The following is an 18,644-nucleotide window of genomic DNA, read 5'->3' on the forward strand; positions in this document are numbered from 1 at the left end:
AGGAGAAAGGCTAATGCACTATCCTGCTGTACAAGACATTTAACTAAATTCATTCATTTTATTAAGAAAATATATAGATCAGATGGTGTTATATGACCTCCAGTAGCTTAGATGGGGGGGGGGGGGCGGGGTAGAGGGAAGACAACAATTGGGAGAGAGAACTAAAGAGCAAGACATGTTAAAAGCGTTCATGCTGCAAAAAGAACACAATCCTTTAGTTGGAATCACAATCTCTTTATTTACCTTCTTATTAAGCCAGTGCCACAGCTTGTGAGGGGAGGAGAGGGAAGGGAGACAGAGGAGAGAAAAAAAAGACAAGAAGACAGTGGAAGATTATTGAAGAATGCAGTAATAGTATGAATAGAAATGAAGGCAGACAGTCATCCACAGAATGAAAATTAAATAATTCCAGACCCAACAGTAAACTACAGTAGGAAATAGTGAAATCTGTAATACAATAATCTAGGATTTACCAGGAAAATACATGGGCGTGGCAAAATTCATTTTATATAGCTATAGATATATAAATTTCAACAGATATCAATATTTTAAGCTTTTTTCCTATTTTTCATCTTTTTACGATTTCATAATTGTGGGAAACTATGGGAAGGTAAAACAGTAATTTAATGACAGCAGACAAATTCAAAAAGCGAAAGCTTTATAACCATTAAAACGCAAACTCAACATTACATGTCACAATATACAAAGCAAATATCTTTAAATCAAAAACTAATAAGTTCAAGCAACATTTTTCTTACTTTGCCTAAGAGTAAATTTTGATTATCATCTATGAAAATATTCTTCTGTTAGCTTATATATGGTGAAATCAATATTTACTAACATTTTCCGATAATCTACTCCTTTTAAGACTAAATATGTGTAATATTTAGAAAGAGGAGTACGGTGAATGAATATAAACTTTATCATATTTTTCTAGCAAAAGTTAACACTAATAAGCCAGCTATAAATCAGCATCACTATGCCTTGAATAGTTACAGATTAACAGTAGCAAGCCAAAATTTTACAAATCAGTGCAACACTTGTGAAAGTTCTTTTCTCAGAACAGTATGATATTATTGTGATATCAAGAATCAGCATCTCATCCACTAGTTTATTGCAATGAGGTCCCAACTTTGACCAAAGATATAGTTTCAAATATATGCGAAGTGTATTTTATGTTACCTATTGTTATACACATGAATTTTATTATCCTATTAGTATTACTGCATTCACACTCAATGAGAATTGGTATGAAAAGGAATATAAAATACATGCATATTTATATATGCATGATTTACAGACCAAGAGGTCATGGAACCAACACTTATTTACACGTGCTTGTCTTCAGTCAGATCATATAAATTCAGGTGGTAAGCCTTTCTCTGACAAGCAAACATCTACTTTTGTACTGAGAGAAATATTACTCTCTAATTCTCACCCAAACTACTCAGAGAGTGACTCATTCTAAGGCCTACTCTTCAATGAGATTTTTCTTCAATTCCAGCCATTGGTGAGAAATCACAAATACATCAATGCAAACCCCAAGCGTGGGCAGCTTGTACCAGTGAAGTTATAGATCAGTTATGTACGCCATGAAAGCGGCAGCTTGTACCAGTGAAGCTTGAAACCAGGATAAGCTCCATGTAGGATAAGTATAAAATTATTGAATTAAAATTAGCTTAAATTTGGTTAAGAAAATGTGTGTGTTGTAAAGAAAGGTCCTGACTCTTAAGAAGGAAGACCTTGAAAATAATAAGCAATTCGGCCAGAAAGAATAAAGTAGAGAGGATATCTGTCTTAAAATGAGCCAACTCAGCCTTTCCCCAACCCACACACCAATGTTAAAGCCTACTTGAACCCAGGTGCAATGGGAAAACTGTTGGACAGCAGGAAGGAGGGGAGGAAATGCCTTTGGAAGAAAGGTGGTTGTAACTCTTATCTGGATTAAGACTGGAAATAAGAGTGAATTGTCTCAACTTGGTTTTTAACTGAAGCTAGTAATTTGCAATTACATCACTTGTTTGTAAAAGTAAACTCTTAAAGGGTCCATTGCTAATACCTGCCTGACCAAGCTAGAGCCTACCAATAGGAGTCTAAGCAACACTGGGTTTAATCCATTTATAAATATCTTGATCAAATCCTTATTAATGTTTTGTTACTGTTTGGATGTAGTATTCTGCTTATTGGTTAGGGTTTTGAGGCATGTTTAGAGCAACTGTATAAGTACCATTTGGCCTTTGGATTTAATAAAGGAATGCCGTATTTTCCGGCGTATAAGATGACTTTTTATACTAAAAAACAACCCCCAAAAATCGGGGGTCGTCTTATACGCCGGGTATAAACATACTGTAGCTTCGGCTACATACAGAACGTCCCTGTGCTGATACTGTATGTACCGCGCTGAGCCAATCCCGGCAAGCGGTGTCATCTATTAATGCATACAAAGCCTGCTTGGATTGGCAAAGGTTGTAATAGCCCGCCTCTCTGACTCAGCCAATCCGAGCAGGCTTTGTATGCATTAATAGATGACACCGCTTGCCGGGACTGGCTCAGCGCGGTACATACAGTATCAGCACAGGGACGTTCTGTTTTGATTTTGCAGTTCGGTGGAGCTGGCCCTGCATCCCTAGGTATGGGGGGGGAGTGGGATTCAAAGGGCTCTGGGCTGCTGGCAGCCGCGGGGAGCCCTGAGCCCTTTAAATCCCAGCCGCAGCGGGCAGCCCAGAGCCCTCTGATAGCGGGCAGCCCAGAGCCCTCTGATAGCGGGCAGCCCAGAGCCCTCTGATTCCCGGCCGCGGCTGGGATTTAAAAGGCTCTGGGCTCCCCGCCGCAGCGGGCAGCCCAGAGCCCTCTGACTCCCGGTAAGTACCGGTAAGTCAAAACCATTTTAATTAAAATTATTTAAATCAAATCTGATGTTATTGAATGGTGTTGCCTCGGAAGTGGGGGTAGTCTTATACAGCGAGTATAGGCCAAAACCTATGTTTTAACTGGAAAATTAGGGGGTCGTCTTATATGCCCAGTCACCTTATACGCCGGAAAATACGGTAGTGATTCCCGTATTAATAATTCCAACAACCTATCAGAACAAAATGTGTTTTTTCTTGTCTACAGCTGGGGTTTGCACCAGTGGCTGGCCACCCATAGATGAAATTGGGACAAATTCCTCATGTAAACAAGAACTAAGATAATGTTTCAAATAAAACCAAAATTTCAGAATGTAAATTAAAGCATGATTAAGCGAGCAACAGGCTTACAATTAAACATAGGCATTCAAAGATTTCAAATAAACAATACACAACAGAAGGTATGCAGTTATCCCATATACTCGTGTGGCTTAAGTACACCTGTTCCTATGGAAACAAGGCATGGAAATGGCAAGGTGCAAAAGAGATTCAAAAGTCTCAGCCTTCAGCTTCTGATTTGTTTCCACTCACTCTTCCCAGGAAATGGGATAGTGTATAAGTGAAAAATAAGGTAATGGGTTTTATAGATTTAACAAAAAAATCTTGCCTTATCTTACTTGCCTAGAAACTGGTAGAAAATTCCCATACAAATATAAGAATCTCTTCATCATTAAGTAGCAAGCAGTGTAAACAGGATATTCTGATCAGCTACTTTCCCCCCTTAATGGTTATAATAATACGACAAAGGGAAAATTATTGTCCTAGTTCTAGCCTGGGAAATTAACATGATACTAGCATAACCTCCCTCATTCAGATTCTCTCTTTTTTCTCTTCTCCATTCTAAAAGTAATACAACAAATGATAGATAGAATAGCCTGGAAACAGGACTTCCAGTTTTCAGCACTGATAGGGAGGAAAATGTCAATAGCGTTAAGTATATGTTCTAAACTAAAACTCATTCCTTATTTCCCATTGTAATACTGACAAATATACCCCAAAATGTTGTTGCTTCTACTCCAGCAATCAAGTTATTTTTTAAAAAATATGGCCCTTTTTGGTTTAACCCAAATATTTGAGGAAGTAAAATTTAATAAAACTGCATTCACTTTCTCAGTACTTTTTAGGAAGCTCTTTATATTCATGCTGACATGGCTATACATATTTCCATAATCTGGTAGATGTTTCTGCTAAGATGTGTTTGAACTGTAAGACTAGTATGTTGCCTGATGTACACTAACACTTGACTCTGTATGGTAAAAGGGCTGCCCAACCTGTTTGTATCATTCACATCAAGTTCTCCTATACTCTATCAAGAATAGTTAAATGACTATATGCCTTTGAATACAATAAAAACAATCTTGGCTGCAGTTAATAAAAATACTCACTAGGAAAGGGAAACATCAGTACAATCCTGATTTATAGATGTCTGGAATGATGTGTGGAATCATTCAGTGGACAGGAAACACCATCTGGCGCCATTAAAGAGCTATCCTTATTAACCCCAACAGAAATAACACAAAACTATACAATCACCATTTTAAACATTAACTGAAACCAATGATTTTTTTTTAAAGTGTGTGTTAGGGTGAAGCAAACCACTGATTTTGGACTAATTACAAATGTGAGAGTAAAATATACACATATTTGTATAAATATTGTAGGGGCAGGGAGAGGAGAACACCTGGGATCTTTTTTTCCCCCCGGAAGTTCCCAACTTCTTCTGAGATGCTAGCAGCAGCAGGGACAGTGCCAGAAGGAGCAGAACTAGGTGACAGTAAAACCAACTTTGCTAAAAACATCTAATTTTCCTAATCAAGTTAGGCCCTATATGAAACGCACAAGTAGGTTTCATTGCTGCCTCCGGAGCCTCTCAGTTGTCCCTGGTTTATTATTTGTATTATCATAGTGCCTAGGAGCCAAAGTAATGGATCAAGACCTCTTGTGCTAGGCACAGAGAATAAGCAGCAATGCTTGTGTTCCCTTTTCCTCATGCAGTCCTTCTCTCAGGGTGGGGTATGCCCCCTCTTCCTTGTAGGAGAAAAAGAGGGCCTGAAGTAGGGGGAAAGCTGAACAGACTATTTTCTCACAGCTCCCCCTTGGTAGATCAAAGGAATGCTTCAAGAGGGAGCTCAGTGCTGAAAACATTCTCAGCTCACTAGCAGCTCTCTCCTACACCCTCTCTCAGTTGTTTATTAGTTTAACTTACGAAGGGAAAACAAAATATTCTTTCTGAGGCCCCTGCCTAGCCTTACAGATTCTCTTGGGTGGAATGGGACACCTTTCTGCTCAATGCATCTCTTGCTCTTGGTAGTGGGACAACTTCTTGGCCCCACCACGAGCCAGATTGTAAGAAGCAAGCATCACCACTATACCTTTTAGACAGCTGTTTATATTAAAAAACAGCAGCAGCTGCCTGTTTTCTTCACATTAGAGTCTCTGCTGCTTCCTGGTGCTGAAGCTCAGCCCCCTCCTCTTGCTAACAGAAAGTAGTGAGTAAGGCTTTCAGGGAAAGCAGGCCTCCAAACTCTAAGATTAAAATTAAACATACTGCTAAACAGATTTAAAGTGGTTAATCACCTTGCTTTTACTTTTAAAGAAAATGAGGGTTTGCTATTCTTTTGTTCTATTATAGTACCACACTATCAAAAGTGTTAGAAATAGACTAACTTGCATCACATGCTTCCATTTTTTGAAACATTTATTCCTATCTACCACCACAGAATCAACTGTTTCAATAGAATCATAAGACTGGAGGAGATGTCGAGAGGTCATCTAGTCCAGTCCCCTGCATTCATAGCAGGCATAAATATTATCTAGACCATACCTGACAGGTGTTTGTCTAACCTGCTCTTAAAAAAATCTCCAATGACAGATTCCACAACCTCGCTAAACAATTTATTCCAATGCTTAACCACCCTGACAGTTAGGAAGTTTTTCCTAATGTCCAACCTAAACCACCAATTTAAGCTTATTGTTTCTTGTCCTATCCTCAGAGCTTAAGGAGAAACATTTTTCTCCCTCCTCCTTGTAACAACCTTCTATGCACTTGAAAACTGTTATGTCCCTCCTCAGTCTTCTCAAGACAAAACAAACCAACTTTTTCAATCTTTTCTTGACCTTTAATCATTTTTGTTGCTCTCCTCTGGACTTTCTCCAATTTCTGCACATCATTCCTGAAATGTGGCACCCACAGATTTAGAAAACCAAAAGAATATAGGCAGTGCTGTATTCAGTAGCTTCCCAAGAGTACCCACCCTCACCCTACAGTTTTTTTCCCAGTAAATACATTGGTCTGTTCTACACTATCAAACAGTTGTGTTTAACCATCATGCTTTTGCAGAATTTAAAGACAAATGTAGCTGAAGTAGCTTAGGTCCTATCTACACAATGAAAAATGTTGCTTTTTAAAAAATGGTTAGCTCAAAATGATCAGGATTCCCCTCCCAAACACCTATGTACCTTCAGTTTATCATCTGCACCATCACTTAAAAGAATTGTAAAATAGGAAATCCTCATTAACATCCAAGTAGACAATCATGTTAAGCTAACAACTTTAAAGAGCTACTTTTTTTTAGTATGTAGACATCATCTTAGTGTCAAGGGAGCTAAACATTGTTATAACACAGTTTAAAAATGTGCTATATCCTTCAAGAGAGCAAGCATAGTCAAGGCCTAAGATATACTTTTACATAAAGAACAATGTGCTTATGAGTGGCAGACACTTATTTTAGAGTTATAGCTTTCTAGAGCACAGTTTACAAAGAACAAAGAAAATTTTATTCAGAATTATGGCTTAAGAAAATAAATTGAAATACCTTACTGTCAAGTTTTAGCATGACCCTTCCAAGCCCTCTGATTGGCCGTGGAGCGAGAGCCTCCTGCCGCTCCTTCACAAAGTTTTCCAGAACATGCCACCAACTACTACAACGTTTTGCCATGAAGTTTACAACTCCAAAGTGGACCACAAGTTTTTTAACAACCCAAACTGTAATTAAAAAAAGAGAGAAAAAGGATTAGGATTTAAGAAGTGCACCACATCAGGATTTTTCACTCCACTGTGAGAGATTGTTAGAAAAATCAAACTGTTTTAATTAAAACTCCTCACCACAAAACAGTACTAAACATCAACTTTTTAAAAACAGGTGGCCATTTACTTGCAGACAAACCATGTTCAGCCATCTTTCTTCTTAGGCAAAATAAAAGCGTATATCTATTTATACATATAATGTTTACAATAGGAACAGCTATATGTAAGCTTGCAACCAAACTCATAACGATCCTGATTTCATTTGCTCTTAAATCTCTAAAAAAGAAGTTCTCCTTTGGAACTGAAACTGCGTATCAACTCAAAGAAGATTATGGGAACTTTCAGTAAAATCCATACACAACTTGAATTAGGCAAATACAAGGAATACTTTTCGTTTATGGAAAAATACTAAATCAGTAAGAACATGCTGTGCACACAGCTAATTGTAACATCAAATATGTCTCAAGACTGCTAGGTAAATTAGAAAAAAATGTAAAGTTACAGTTCAGCAAAAAATGATCAGTTCAGGTGCAATAAAAAGATTTTGGTTAGGATTTTAATTAATTATGACGTACTACAGAGTTCTGTAACTCCATAGTGCCATGTTTTTCTTTTACAAAATTCATTTTAAAACTAAGAGTGGCAGGGGAAAAAACACATACAATTCGACAACTCCAAAAAGAGTTTATAACTAAGCAAATCTTCAATATTTCTTTTACTCAATTACATCGTGTATCAGCTGCAACACCCTGTGTTTCTCTTCTAAAATAAGAGGAAGATTAAAAAAGAGAAAGTTACTTACCTTGTGCAGTATCTGCAGTTTTTCAAGATGTGTCCCCCTATGGGTGCTCCACCGTAAGTGTGGCAACATCCCCTGCACCTCAGATCGGAGATCTTCACCAGCAGTGCCTGTCGGACCACACATGCATACCTCCTGCCTCTCATGCCATGAGCGGGACACACACATCTCTCGCTGTGCGTCCGATCACCCGCCTAGTTCCTTCTCTGCTGCAGAGCTTATGTTTCGGCTCCAAAGCAGAGGGGAGGTGGACGGGTAGTGGAGCACACATATCTTGAAGAACCTCAGTTACTGCACAGGGTGAGTAAGCTTCCTCTTCAAGTGATGTCCCTAAGGGGGCTCCATTGTATACGATTAGAAAGCAGGGCCCCTAATTGTAATGCTGGAGCTTCAGAGTGGCCTTTACTGCAGATGATAGGACAGTGTGTCCTAGTAGAGTATCTGCTGCGATGTCCTGAGTAATGGCATGGTGATAGCTAAAAGCATCCACTGATGCCCACATGGCCACTTTGCAAATGTCAACATTACTGAGAAAGGCAATCAAGGTGACGAGCGAGTGGATGGAATATGCTCTAGTTCCAGGAGGAGGTTGTTGATTGTGTAATTGGTAGGACAGGTGTATATACTGCGAGATCAACTTGGAAAGGGGTTGCTTAGAGATGGCCACACCTTTATTTTTCAGCTGTTAAGAATAAGCATGGTGATTTATGGAAAGACTTTGTTCTATGTAGAAAGCTAATGCTCGTCTGACATTCAGGGTGTGCAATGTTGCCTGTTCAGGGACCGCCACCTTGTTGTGGTGAAGGGGCTTGAGTGTTGCAATAATCCTCAGAGCTATGTTGGTTGGGGGCTCCATGTTCCTGGTAGGGTCTCCAAAGGCAAGCAGGTCTGAAGTGAGGTCCCAGACAAAGCACTCTCCAATCCACCAAGCCCTCAACAGTGGATCAGGTGGAAGAGGGTCTTCAGATCTCAATGGTTGTGAAAGCAGATGAAGACTGAAGTTGGCAATCTCTAGTCAACACGGACTTTCCCTGCCACTAGGCCCCAGACCTCCAGCTTGTCATGATTGTGTGGTCGCTGTAGGTGCACCAGCTTCCCAACATTAAAAGAAATCACACGCATGCTTCTAACACAGGAAAAATCTCTTTCCAACCTTCCAAACCCTTCAGCGACAGACTAGTGGTGACAGGGACAGGATTAGTGAATTGGGCAGTCCCTCACCACTAATCTTTACATAGGTGGTGGTAGCTGGATGGTTGTCTGCCACCTGGACTGAGACGTATGTAATTTGGCAGTGGCTATCGCGACTGAGCAGTCCTCTTTAGAATCCCCTCTGCTAAACCTGCATGGGGAGAGGACTAGAAAAGGGGCCCTAAACCTAGGCTGTCTCACCACATCCAGTAGGATCACTCTGCCTGCAGTCGGAATTATAAAAAGACAGTGACTTTCACTACATGTAATGTTCGCACCCTGATAGATAACAAAGATAATGTATGACCGGAAAGAAGAAGAACTGCTATTGTCACTAGGGAACTTGTGAGCTATAACACTGACGTCACTGCCCTGAGTGAGACAAGGTGCATGGATGAAGGTCAACTGAGAGGAGGTGGTGAAGGCTACACCTTTTTCTGGAATGAGAAATCTGCAAAGGACAGGGGCACTCATGGTGTCGGTTCTGCAATTAAGAATAAGTTTGTCAGTCAGCTTACAGAACTTCCTGTAGGACTCAATGAACCTCTTAAGACTCTTCATCTTAAGCTCAGCAACAACGAGTCTGCTGCTGTCATCAGCACGTATGCTCCAATACTCAATGCTGACAAGTATATCGAACAATTCTATACAGATCTTGCCAACATTCCCCAGGAGAACAAGATCATTCTCCTCGAAGATTTTAATGCTAGAGTCGGGTATGAGTCAGATCTCTGGAATGGCACTATCAGAAAAGGAGGCGTAGGAAAGGCAAATCCAACAGCAAATCCTCCTGAGCAAATGCATAGAACATCGCCTGGTCATCACAAACACCATCTTTATACAAAGTGAGAAGTATAAGACCACCTGGAGACACCCTCGGTCCAGACATTGGCACCTTCTTGATTATGTTATTGTCAGAGCTCGAGATCGGAAGGGTGTCTGCGCATCACAAGGGAGATGCATGGAATCAATGACTGTTGGACAGACGATGGCCTTGTTAGATCTATCATGAATTTCCAGATCGCTTCAAGGCATCGTAAGCAGGCAAAATCAGTATGAAAGAAATTCAATGTCAAGTCCCTTCAGGACATAGTGAGTCAGGACAAACTTCAGCAGTGCCTCCAAGAGAGGTTTGCCACTATTTCCACAGCTGATGACTATAATGAAAATTTCTGGAAGGGATTAAAGGCTGCCATTCTCTCAGCATGTGCTGAGACCATCAGCTATGTCACCTGCGATCACCAAGATTGGTTTGATGAGAATGATGCTAAGATTCAGGGCTTGCTTGACAGAAAAAGAAAAGCTCATCTCGTATGGCAAAAAAAGACATTACATCTGGAGAAGAAAGAGTCATACAAGCAACCAAGGCTAAAGCCCAAAGGAAAACCTGCAACATCAAAAACAAGTGGTGGTAAGAAAAGACCAAGGAGCTTGAGCTGATAAAAACATGACAGGAGGATCTTTTTTCAGGCAATAACAGGCATTTATGGTCCATGCTCCCATGGTCCCACACCACTGTTAGTCAAAGATGGGTTGACTTATTTTAAGGACAGTGAAGCCATCAAAGCCAGGTGGAAGGAGCATTTTGAGTCACTCCTGAGCCGTGAGTCAACTGTCTCTGATGCCACTATTGAATCTATACCTCAACAACATGAAAGAATCTCTTGCTGACCCCGCTGCCCTCAAAAAAGTAACACAAGCCATTATACAAACCAAGAAAAACGAGGCAGCAGTGCCAAATGGTATAACACCTGAAGTCTACAAGTTTGGAGGTGAAGAACTGGTGAGGAAGCTCCAGAAACTTTATCTTCATATCTGCTAGAATGAGAAGATTCCAGAAGACTTGAGAAATACCAACACTCGCAATCTTTAGGAAAGATAATGCGTCAATTTCCAAATTCTGACTTGCCTTGCTATCTACAGCAAGGAAATTCTCACCCGTATCCTCTTAAACCGATGACTTTGCTTTGCTGAGGAAATATTGCCAGAATCTCTGCAGTTTTAGACCATCCCGTGGGACAACTGACATGATCTTCATTTCCCACAAAATCCAGGAAAAAGTCTCGGGAGTAAAATCAGGACCCATACGTGGCCTTCATCAATTTGACAAAGGCTTTCAACTCAGTCAATTTCAAAGCCTTGTGGAAGGTGCTGGCCAGATTTGGCTGTCCTCAAAAATTTATTAAGGAGGTAAGGCTTCTTCATGATCAGATAACTGCCACCATTCTCTGTAATGGCCTGGAGACAGACGCTTGTGTCATCAAAACTGAGATTAAGTAAGGATGCGTTATTGCCCCAACCCTGTTCTCCATCGACTTAGCAGTCATTTTGGTCCTCATTAAAGATCTCCTCCCTAGTGGAGATGACATTCAATACGGAATGGATGGGCGGGTTTTTAAATCTTCGACGTGTCCGCTTGAAGTCTAAAGTCCTCAGGGCATCCGTTACTGACCTTCAGTATGCTGATGACTGTGCCACCGTCGCATACACTGAAAATAACCTTCAGTCCACACTGGATATTTTTGCACAAGCTTAGTGAAGCCTAGGACTCCCTCTCAATATTGAGAGGACTGATGTTTTCCATCAGCCTGCTTCAGGCCTTGCACATGACCCACCACAAATCACTATTGAGGGACAGACTTTGGAAACAATAGAGTACTACTTATACCTCGGTAGCCAACTTCCTCAAAATGCAAAAAACAGTGAACTCCAGCACAGGATCCAGTGTGCAAGTGCTTCTTTTAGGAAATTGCTCCGACGTGTTTTCATGAACCGTGACCTAGCGCAGGACACCAAGATCCAGGTCTATAAGACAACTGTTATTCCTACACTCCTTTATGGATACTAAAACCTGGGTGACTTAACAGAACCTCAACAGTCGGAAAGGTACCACCAACGATGCCACCAGAAGATCCTTTGCATTGAGTGGTAAGATCACTGCACTAACGCCAGCATCCTCACTGAAACCAATGTCACCAACATTGAAGCAATGATCCTCATACATCAACTCTGCTGGGCTGGACATTGGGTGAGGATGCCAGACTCTCGCCTCCAAAACAAGTGCTCTACTCTCAGCTCACCCATAGTCAGAGATCCTGTGATGGTCAGAGGAAACACTACAGAGACACAAAGCGTATCTCAAGAAAACTTATGTGAACATCACAAGCTGGGACAAGCAAACCACCAACCAACCTCAATGGTGCCATATTCTCCATCAGGCAATAGTCCGCTGGAGGGAGGGAGAGAGAGAGAGAGAGAGAGAGAAGAAAGGAAGGGGGGAGTGGGGAGAAAGAACTCTCTCCCAGCAGGCAGCTGACTCACTAGGAAATGTTTGTACATACTGCAGGCAGACCTGTGGTTCCAGGATCAGACTCTTGAGTCATCTCAGGACCCCTATATAAATTTGTGGCAGAGATCATCCTTGAATCGAGAGATCACCGATGATGATGATGAAGCAATGTTGCCACCGCTTGGTTGCTGTGCGGCTTTGGAAAGAAATTTAGATGGAAAGAGGATGGTACCTTGAGTAAAGATTTGGGATGAGGATGTAGCGTAACCATGTCTTTATGAAAAACTGTGAACAGGGGGTATACCATAAGAGCTCAAATTTCTCCAACCCGTCGAGCTGAGGTGCTAGCAACAAAAAATGCTGTTTACATAGATAAATGAACATAGGAGCATGCTGCCATTGGTTCAAAATGGAGGTCTAGTAGAGTATAGGACGAGGCCAGGGTCCCAAGCCAGGATTAGATCCTATATGTGAGGGTAAAGATTTTGCAAGTCCTTTAGGAAATGTTTCATGAGCAGGTGGGTGAAGGAGGAGTGTCTGTCTATCTGGTAGTGAAAGGTCGTGATGGCTGACAGACACAAATGAAGCTCATGAATAACCCCAAGCGTTTTAAGAATGGGTTCATGAGAAGGGTCACTGAAGAGGGACGGAATATCCTTCCTTGATCTCTAGAATCTACTTGTCCAAGGTAATTAGCCCCCATGATGGAAAGAAAGGGTCTAAGTGGCCGCCAAACTGGTGGGATGTTGGAGATGGTTGATGTCACCAGAACAGGGGGAGGCTTCTTAGGGCCTCGAGCTCACCTTCAAAATTGTTTGGTTGAAGATGTAGTCCCTTGAGGAGTCTTGTGTCTGTGCTTGGTAGGGGACTTCTGGTGACAGCACCAAGTATCATAGTGCCAATCAAGAGTGTACTGTGAGCAACCCATCGCTCTCTCGGCATTTACACTCTAGGGAGAGGTGCATTCTCCTGAGCAGCCAGTAGATGTGTGGAAGGCTTGCTTGGCGCTGAAATGGACATTGTAGCAGTAGAGCTGTCAACGCCACAATACCCACAGTTGGTTTGGTCGGGACGGTTGGCACTGTTCTTGAACGTCTTGTGTCTCTGTCCCCAGCACCAAGAGATGGTGCCGAGGGCTGCAGGTCTGTCCAGTTAGGGTCTTTAGAACTTTGCTTAGCTCTGGCACCTGAGGTACTTGGATGGGCCCTGGAGCTATGTCCCCTCTCCAGAGATGTCAAGGCAACTGACCTTGCAGGAAATAGTGTTCTGGCAGGCAATGTCTCAGACGGTGATGAGGGAGCTCATTTATTTCTCTTCAGAGTGGAAAAGAGAAGATTTTCTTTTAGAAGGGCGTGGCAAATGAGGATCGGTGGACAATCTAGTGGAGTGTGAGAGCCATGCAGGGAAAGCGTCCAGGTCAGCGTCAGATGCAGGACGCCGAGATTTCTCCATGAGAAGTCGCAACTGAATGTCCCAGTCTTTTCTGACCCTGACAGTGAGGTTGTGGCAGTGAGCACGCTTTTGCAGGACACATCCCTCTCTCCGGCAGCAAATGCCCTGTGGATGACCATCCATTACCAGGAAGGCAAACCAGCAGGAAACGCACATCTTAAACCCAGGAGATACAGGCATAAGGGTGAGGGAAAAAACTTCCTGGTCGGGAAGCGGGAAACAAAAAGCTAAGCTACAAACTAACAGAGAGGGTAGGAAGGCATAAAAGCAATTTAAAAAAAAAAAAGAAAAAAAAGTAGAGGATGAAAAGGGAGGAAATAACTACTAAACTACACTAAAAAAGTAACAGGTAAGGCACTATCTAACTGGGCAAAAGGAGAAGCGAGCTCTGTTGTGGATTCCATCCCAGACGAAGGGCAGTAGAGAAGGAACTGGGGACGACAGTACTATTTTTTTTATACTTTATATATCTATCTACATATACACAGCTCATGGTGTATCTCCCCCATCTCACACATGTGCAGTCCGACAGGCACTGATGATGATTTCCAATCCTAGGCCGCACCTACAGTGGAGCACATATAGGTACATGACTCGAAGAAGAATCAAAAAATCATGCAAGTACAATTTTAATTTGGCAATTTAAAATAATGCAAATCAAATTCACATTCCCACAGAATGTTAATACACATTGTAGATAAAGTGATTTGTACTTAGTCTCTGCTTATATTAAATACTTTTAAAAATTATACCATGTGAGTTAACATTGATATGTGAATCTTAAAACTATTGCATTTCCTGATTAATTTACTTTGCAGCCTAAACACTGCATTAAACAGTTTTTTGCATTTAACACACCCCATTTAAAAACCCAACTCATTGCTGTGACTGATATTCAGGAACCATTAATTTAAAAAAATTGAAGTACAATTTTTTGTTTTTTAAATCAAGTCGTGAACAGAACCATGACCTGTGGATTATTTCTTATTGTAGATCAGTTTTGCCACAAGGCAGCAATGCTGAATGTCATAAATCGATCAATTAAAAGTGAATGCTAAGATTTATTTAAATTTGTTCCCTTAATGCACCAAACCGAAATCCTCTCTGAGGTAAACAATGGTTGTGTTGAAATCAGTATCCTAAAGCAACACAGGCTCCTATGCAACAACATTAAAAACGTATTCACTGCAACAGTATAGACATTTGTTAATAGTCTAACAAATCATGTTAATATTTAATAAAACTCTTATGTTCATTCAAAAACTCCTCCAAATTAGATACAGTATCTATTAACAAACACTACAAAAAAATAAACCCTCAACATATCTTCTTTTGGAAATATCTAGATACACAAAATGTCATCGCCCTAAAGGTCAAACTTTAATGTCTACAGGGAGTTTATCAAAGTTCAACAAAAGACCTATCTGTAAACCCTTGCTGAAAGCTTACGCTCTTGCTCACAAATAGAGTAATTTATTTTTACAATTTTTCCAAGCTTTGCTTTTACTTACTATTGGCTCCACCATGTGGCAAACTTGTGTACTGCATTAACAATTAAGTATCTTGCTAGATTTAAGTACCAATAAATGTCCAAAAATAAAGAATATATTCCACACATTCCAAACCTCAAAATTTTACCAAAAATTCCCAAGCATTAGTTCCTAAAACAGACAAAAGCATATCAGGAGGCTCTATGCATATTTGTGGTATAGTTGTCATATCTTGTTAATACAGAAAAGAGAAGTAAATCCAGTGAAAGCAGAAGAATCCTAATTAGGTAAAAGAGGAAAAATAGCTACCCACAAGGTATAGCAAGAAAGTTAAAATAGTACAAAGGACGTGAACGTGAGCTGCAAAAGTGGTAGAATAAAAAGGGAAAAAAACAGAACAAGGGAACAAATTAATAGAGGAGTCAACCTATTTTCACATGCATGCTGCACTTAATAAAAGTTTCAGATGTTTCACGACTGGTCTTCTGTTTAAATTTTAAACTAAAATTCTTCTTGCCCCTCTATGTTTTATAGAAAAAATTCCCACCACCCTGAACAAAGTAAATCTAAGAGAACATCATTCTTCTGAAGTGTAAGTGAACTGAATGGGAAGTGTTTACAGTACCAAGACATTTCGGAAACATGGAGTAGTATTTAGTCACAGCCCTCCCTATTCTGGGAAAATCAAACCATATCTATGCAAATATATTTTCCTATAATGCAAGAACTTTTTTTTCCCTTTCACAATGGTCCCTTCTAGCTTATCTTTTAGATTTATTGACTAAGTCATAAAGGGGCGGCGTAATTATAAACTGCACCAAATCTAGAACAGGGAATCATTAAGTTGTATAGGGTAAATTAGAACCACTGGGCTGTCAAAGGAGGGGTTTTAAAAAAACCCAAACAGAATAACTTTATATTGATTGGAAATACGAATGTTATAAAATAAAAATACTCTGTATCAGTGACCTGTCGGTCATCACTTAACATTCCCCCGATCTTTACTCTGTTTTCATCCATGTCATTGTTAAAAATCTTAAATACCATAGGGTCAAAAATAAGAACATTTACAATTACACTGGATGTGATCTACCCATTTCTAAAAGGAATAATGTTCATACTTCAAAAGCTAGCCTTAACTTACAAGGGTTAGGAAAAAAATTCCTTCATGGGCAAGTTATTCCATAACTGTTCACTATGGAGTTTCTTAATGGTCTGGAAGATATCTGGTTTTGGATATTTTTCAGACAGGAAACTATAAGCCACTTTTCTTCTCCAATCAAGGGTGAAACATTTTAGTGCTGAAGGAAGATCATTCTTGGTGGTAGGCCACGTTTCTGAAAGTGGCTATCCACAAAAATATGCTGAAACACAAACCTACCAGTTTCAGAAAGAGTTGGAACAGGCACCTCTTTGCTCATACTTTGCCAACTGACTGAATTCTTAATTGAATTGTCTGATTAAGAGACGAAGGCAGCAGAGAAGCATGTTCTCTCTTCTAATTATTACTTTCATTTTTAAGATTTATCAAGTCAGCCAGCTACTACTACAGACATTCTGTAACTGCTTATAAATATAAATTAAGTGAATCTGTGCTACAACCACACATAGTATTTCCATAATAGTCTGAAGATAGGCAAATGAAGCATCCACATTTAAGTGCAAGATAAGTAAGAAGGTCTAAAAATCCAACAATGTTGTAAGTAATATTTTAACTGGCATTACTAAGAACTAGACAATGACCTGCAACAGGAACTGGCAATAACTGCACAATCCAGAGATTCAGCCAGATTTGGACTACGACAATGGCCCATACAAGTGTAACAAAGTAGATATCACTGGTTTTCTTCTTTCTAAGAAAAGCTCCAATCTCAGGCCTGTGTCTGCCACCGGAAGTGGATGAAGAGGAGGAAAACGAAGAGGATGAGGCTTGAGGGGGTTGCCCACATTCTGCTGTTTCTAGAAAAAAGAAGACGTAGTTATCTCATGAATTTCTACTGCTGAACTGAAAGAGGTTACCTAGTAGATCACCAACATTTACCCTAGAGTCTTAACAGCTAAATGCATAGCAGCTGCAATCCTACTTCACCAAAATAACCCAACAAAAATATAGAGAATGTGGTAAGTTTTCCAGAGGAAAACAAAATCTAAGATGTATACTATACTGTTAGCTATAAAATTAGAAGAATTTACTGTATTATCCTTATGGCAAAGATGAATAATGTAATGTATTTTGTCTATGAGTTCAATAAAATCCAAATGCATGCTCCAGGCTATTTTTTAATCAAAACTCTACACTTCAAAGCACACACACAATACACTTTGAAGTGAACACTTCCATCTTACAAATCATTTCAGTATAACGTGTGGCGTTCTTTTCAGTTATGATCAGACTATAATTATACAATATTTATGCTGTGATCTCAATGATATTACCTTGCATGTCATACTTTAATATCCTTGGAAACAATACCATAAAGAAAAACAAACAACTTTAAAAATTAGTAGATAACTAATATGTCATTGTATGACTAAGATGACACTAAATGTTTAATTAAGCTTCATCTTCACTAGTTTAAAAGTTAAAGATGAACACATTAAAAAATTTAAGACGTGCTGACTACTTAACCAGTGTATAATATTTCATTCTAATCAAAAGCCCAGTTTACAGAAAATTATAATGCATTCCATTCCCCCCACTCCAAAGAGGCTTACTGTAAAGAGATGTACTAATATTCTACAAAAGCATTTGTGTGGCTCGTTTTTGTTCTTTGACTTTTAGAGATAAACTAGCAGCTTTCGCACAGGTGTGAGCTGTAAACCCAAAATTGCTGAGAACTTAAAAAAATCAGATGGTAACAGACCATGAATCCCAGTGTTGATTGAATCTGGTAATATTCTGAACAAAAAAAAAAGCTCTCAACCATAACAGTATCCATCAATTCATAATGACACAAAAGACATTCTGATCTTCAGAGGGACAAATCTGGAATCTTGGTATTAGGAGTGCAGGTTTGTCAGAGTTGGAAAAAGGTCATGGATACTGTGATTTTCCCATTTGTCTGTGTGTCCATAATTTTATTAAACTCACTCCACTGTAGCGGTTTCTGTCCCACAAGGCTGGGCCCACCTCCCAACTCTGGTTGTTGAGACCTGGTGCAGGGGGTCCCAGTGCTGTCAATGAAATGGTGGCTGGGCACTGCAACCCCCTGCACCAGGTTGCAATGGCCAGGGTGGGGAGCTGGGCCAAGCCTCAGGAGGAGCGTGGGGTGGGCTTGCTCTCCAGCAGCCCTCCTCCTCCTCCTCATTTGTGTCAGTGTTTATTTTTTTAAATAAAAAACACCCATAAAATCTGTGACTTTTACTAAGGTAAATAAAAACGCAACATGATTTTTGATAAAAATGCTGTGACAAATCTGCATCCCTACTTTATATAGACCGATACTACTGTCAGTGAAATTTGCAGGTAGCTCTTCTGGTTGTAGACATC

General features: G+C 40.1%; 1 protein-coding gene across 1 annotated transcript in view; it reads right to left on the reverse strand.

The window, feature by feature from the left end:
- LOC120397277 (transmembrane protein 245-like) overlaps positions 1 to 18,644 on the reverse strand; it is a 132,827-nt gene that overhangs the window by 90,889 nt on the left and 23,294 nt on the right. Inside the window, exons 5-6 of the mRNA XM_039522976.1 lie at positions 16,898 to 17,113; positions 6,722 to 6,891 (exon numbers count right to left, since the gene is read on the reverse strand). Of these exons, the coding sequence (XP_039378910.1) occupies positions 6,722 to 6,891; positions 16,898 to 17,113 (386 nt within the window). The remainder of the gene's footprint in view (positions 1 to 6,721; positions 6,892 to 16,897; positions 17,114 to 18,644) is intronic.

The sequence above is a fragment of the Mauremys reevesii genome, linkage group 2, assembly GCF_016161935.1.
Source record: "Mauremys reevesii isolate NIE-2019 linkage group 2, ASM1616193v1, whole genome shotgun sequence".
Lineage (NCBI taxonomy): Eukaryota > Metazoa > Chordata > Testudines > Geoemydidae > Mauremys > Mauremys reevesii.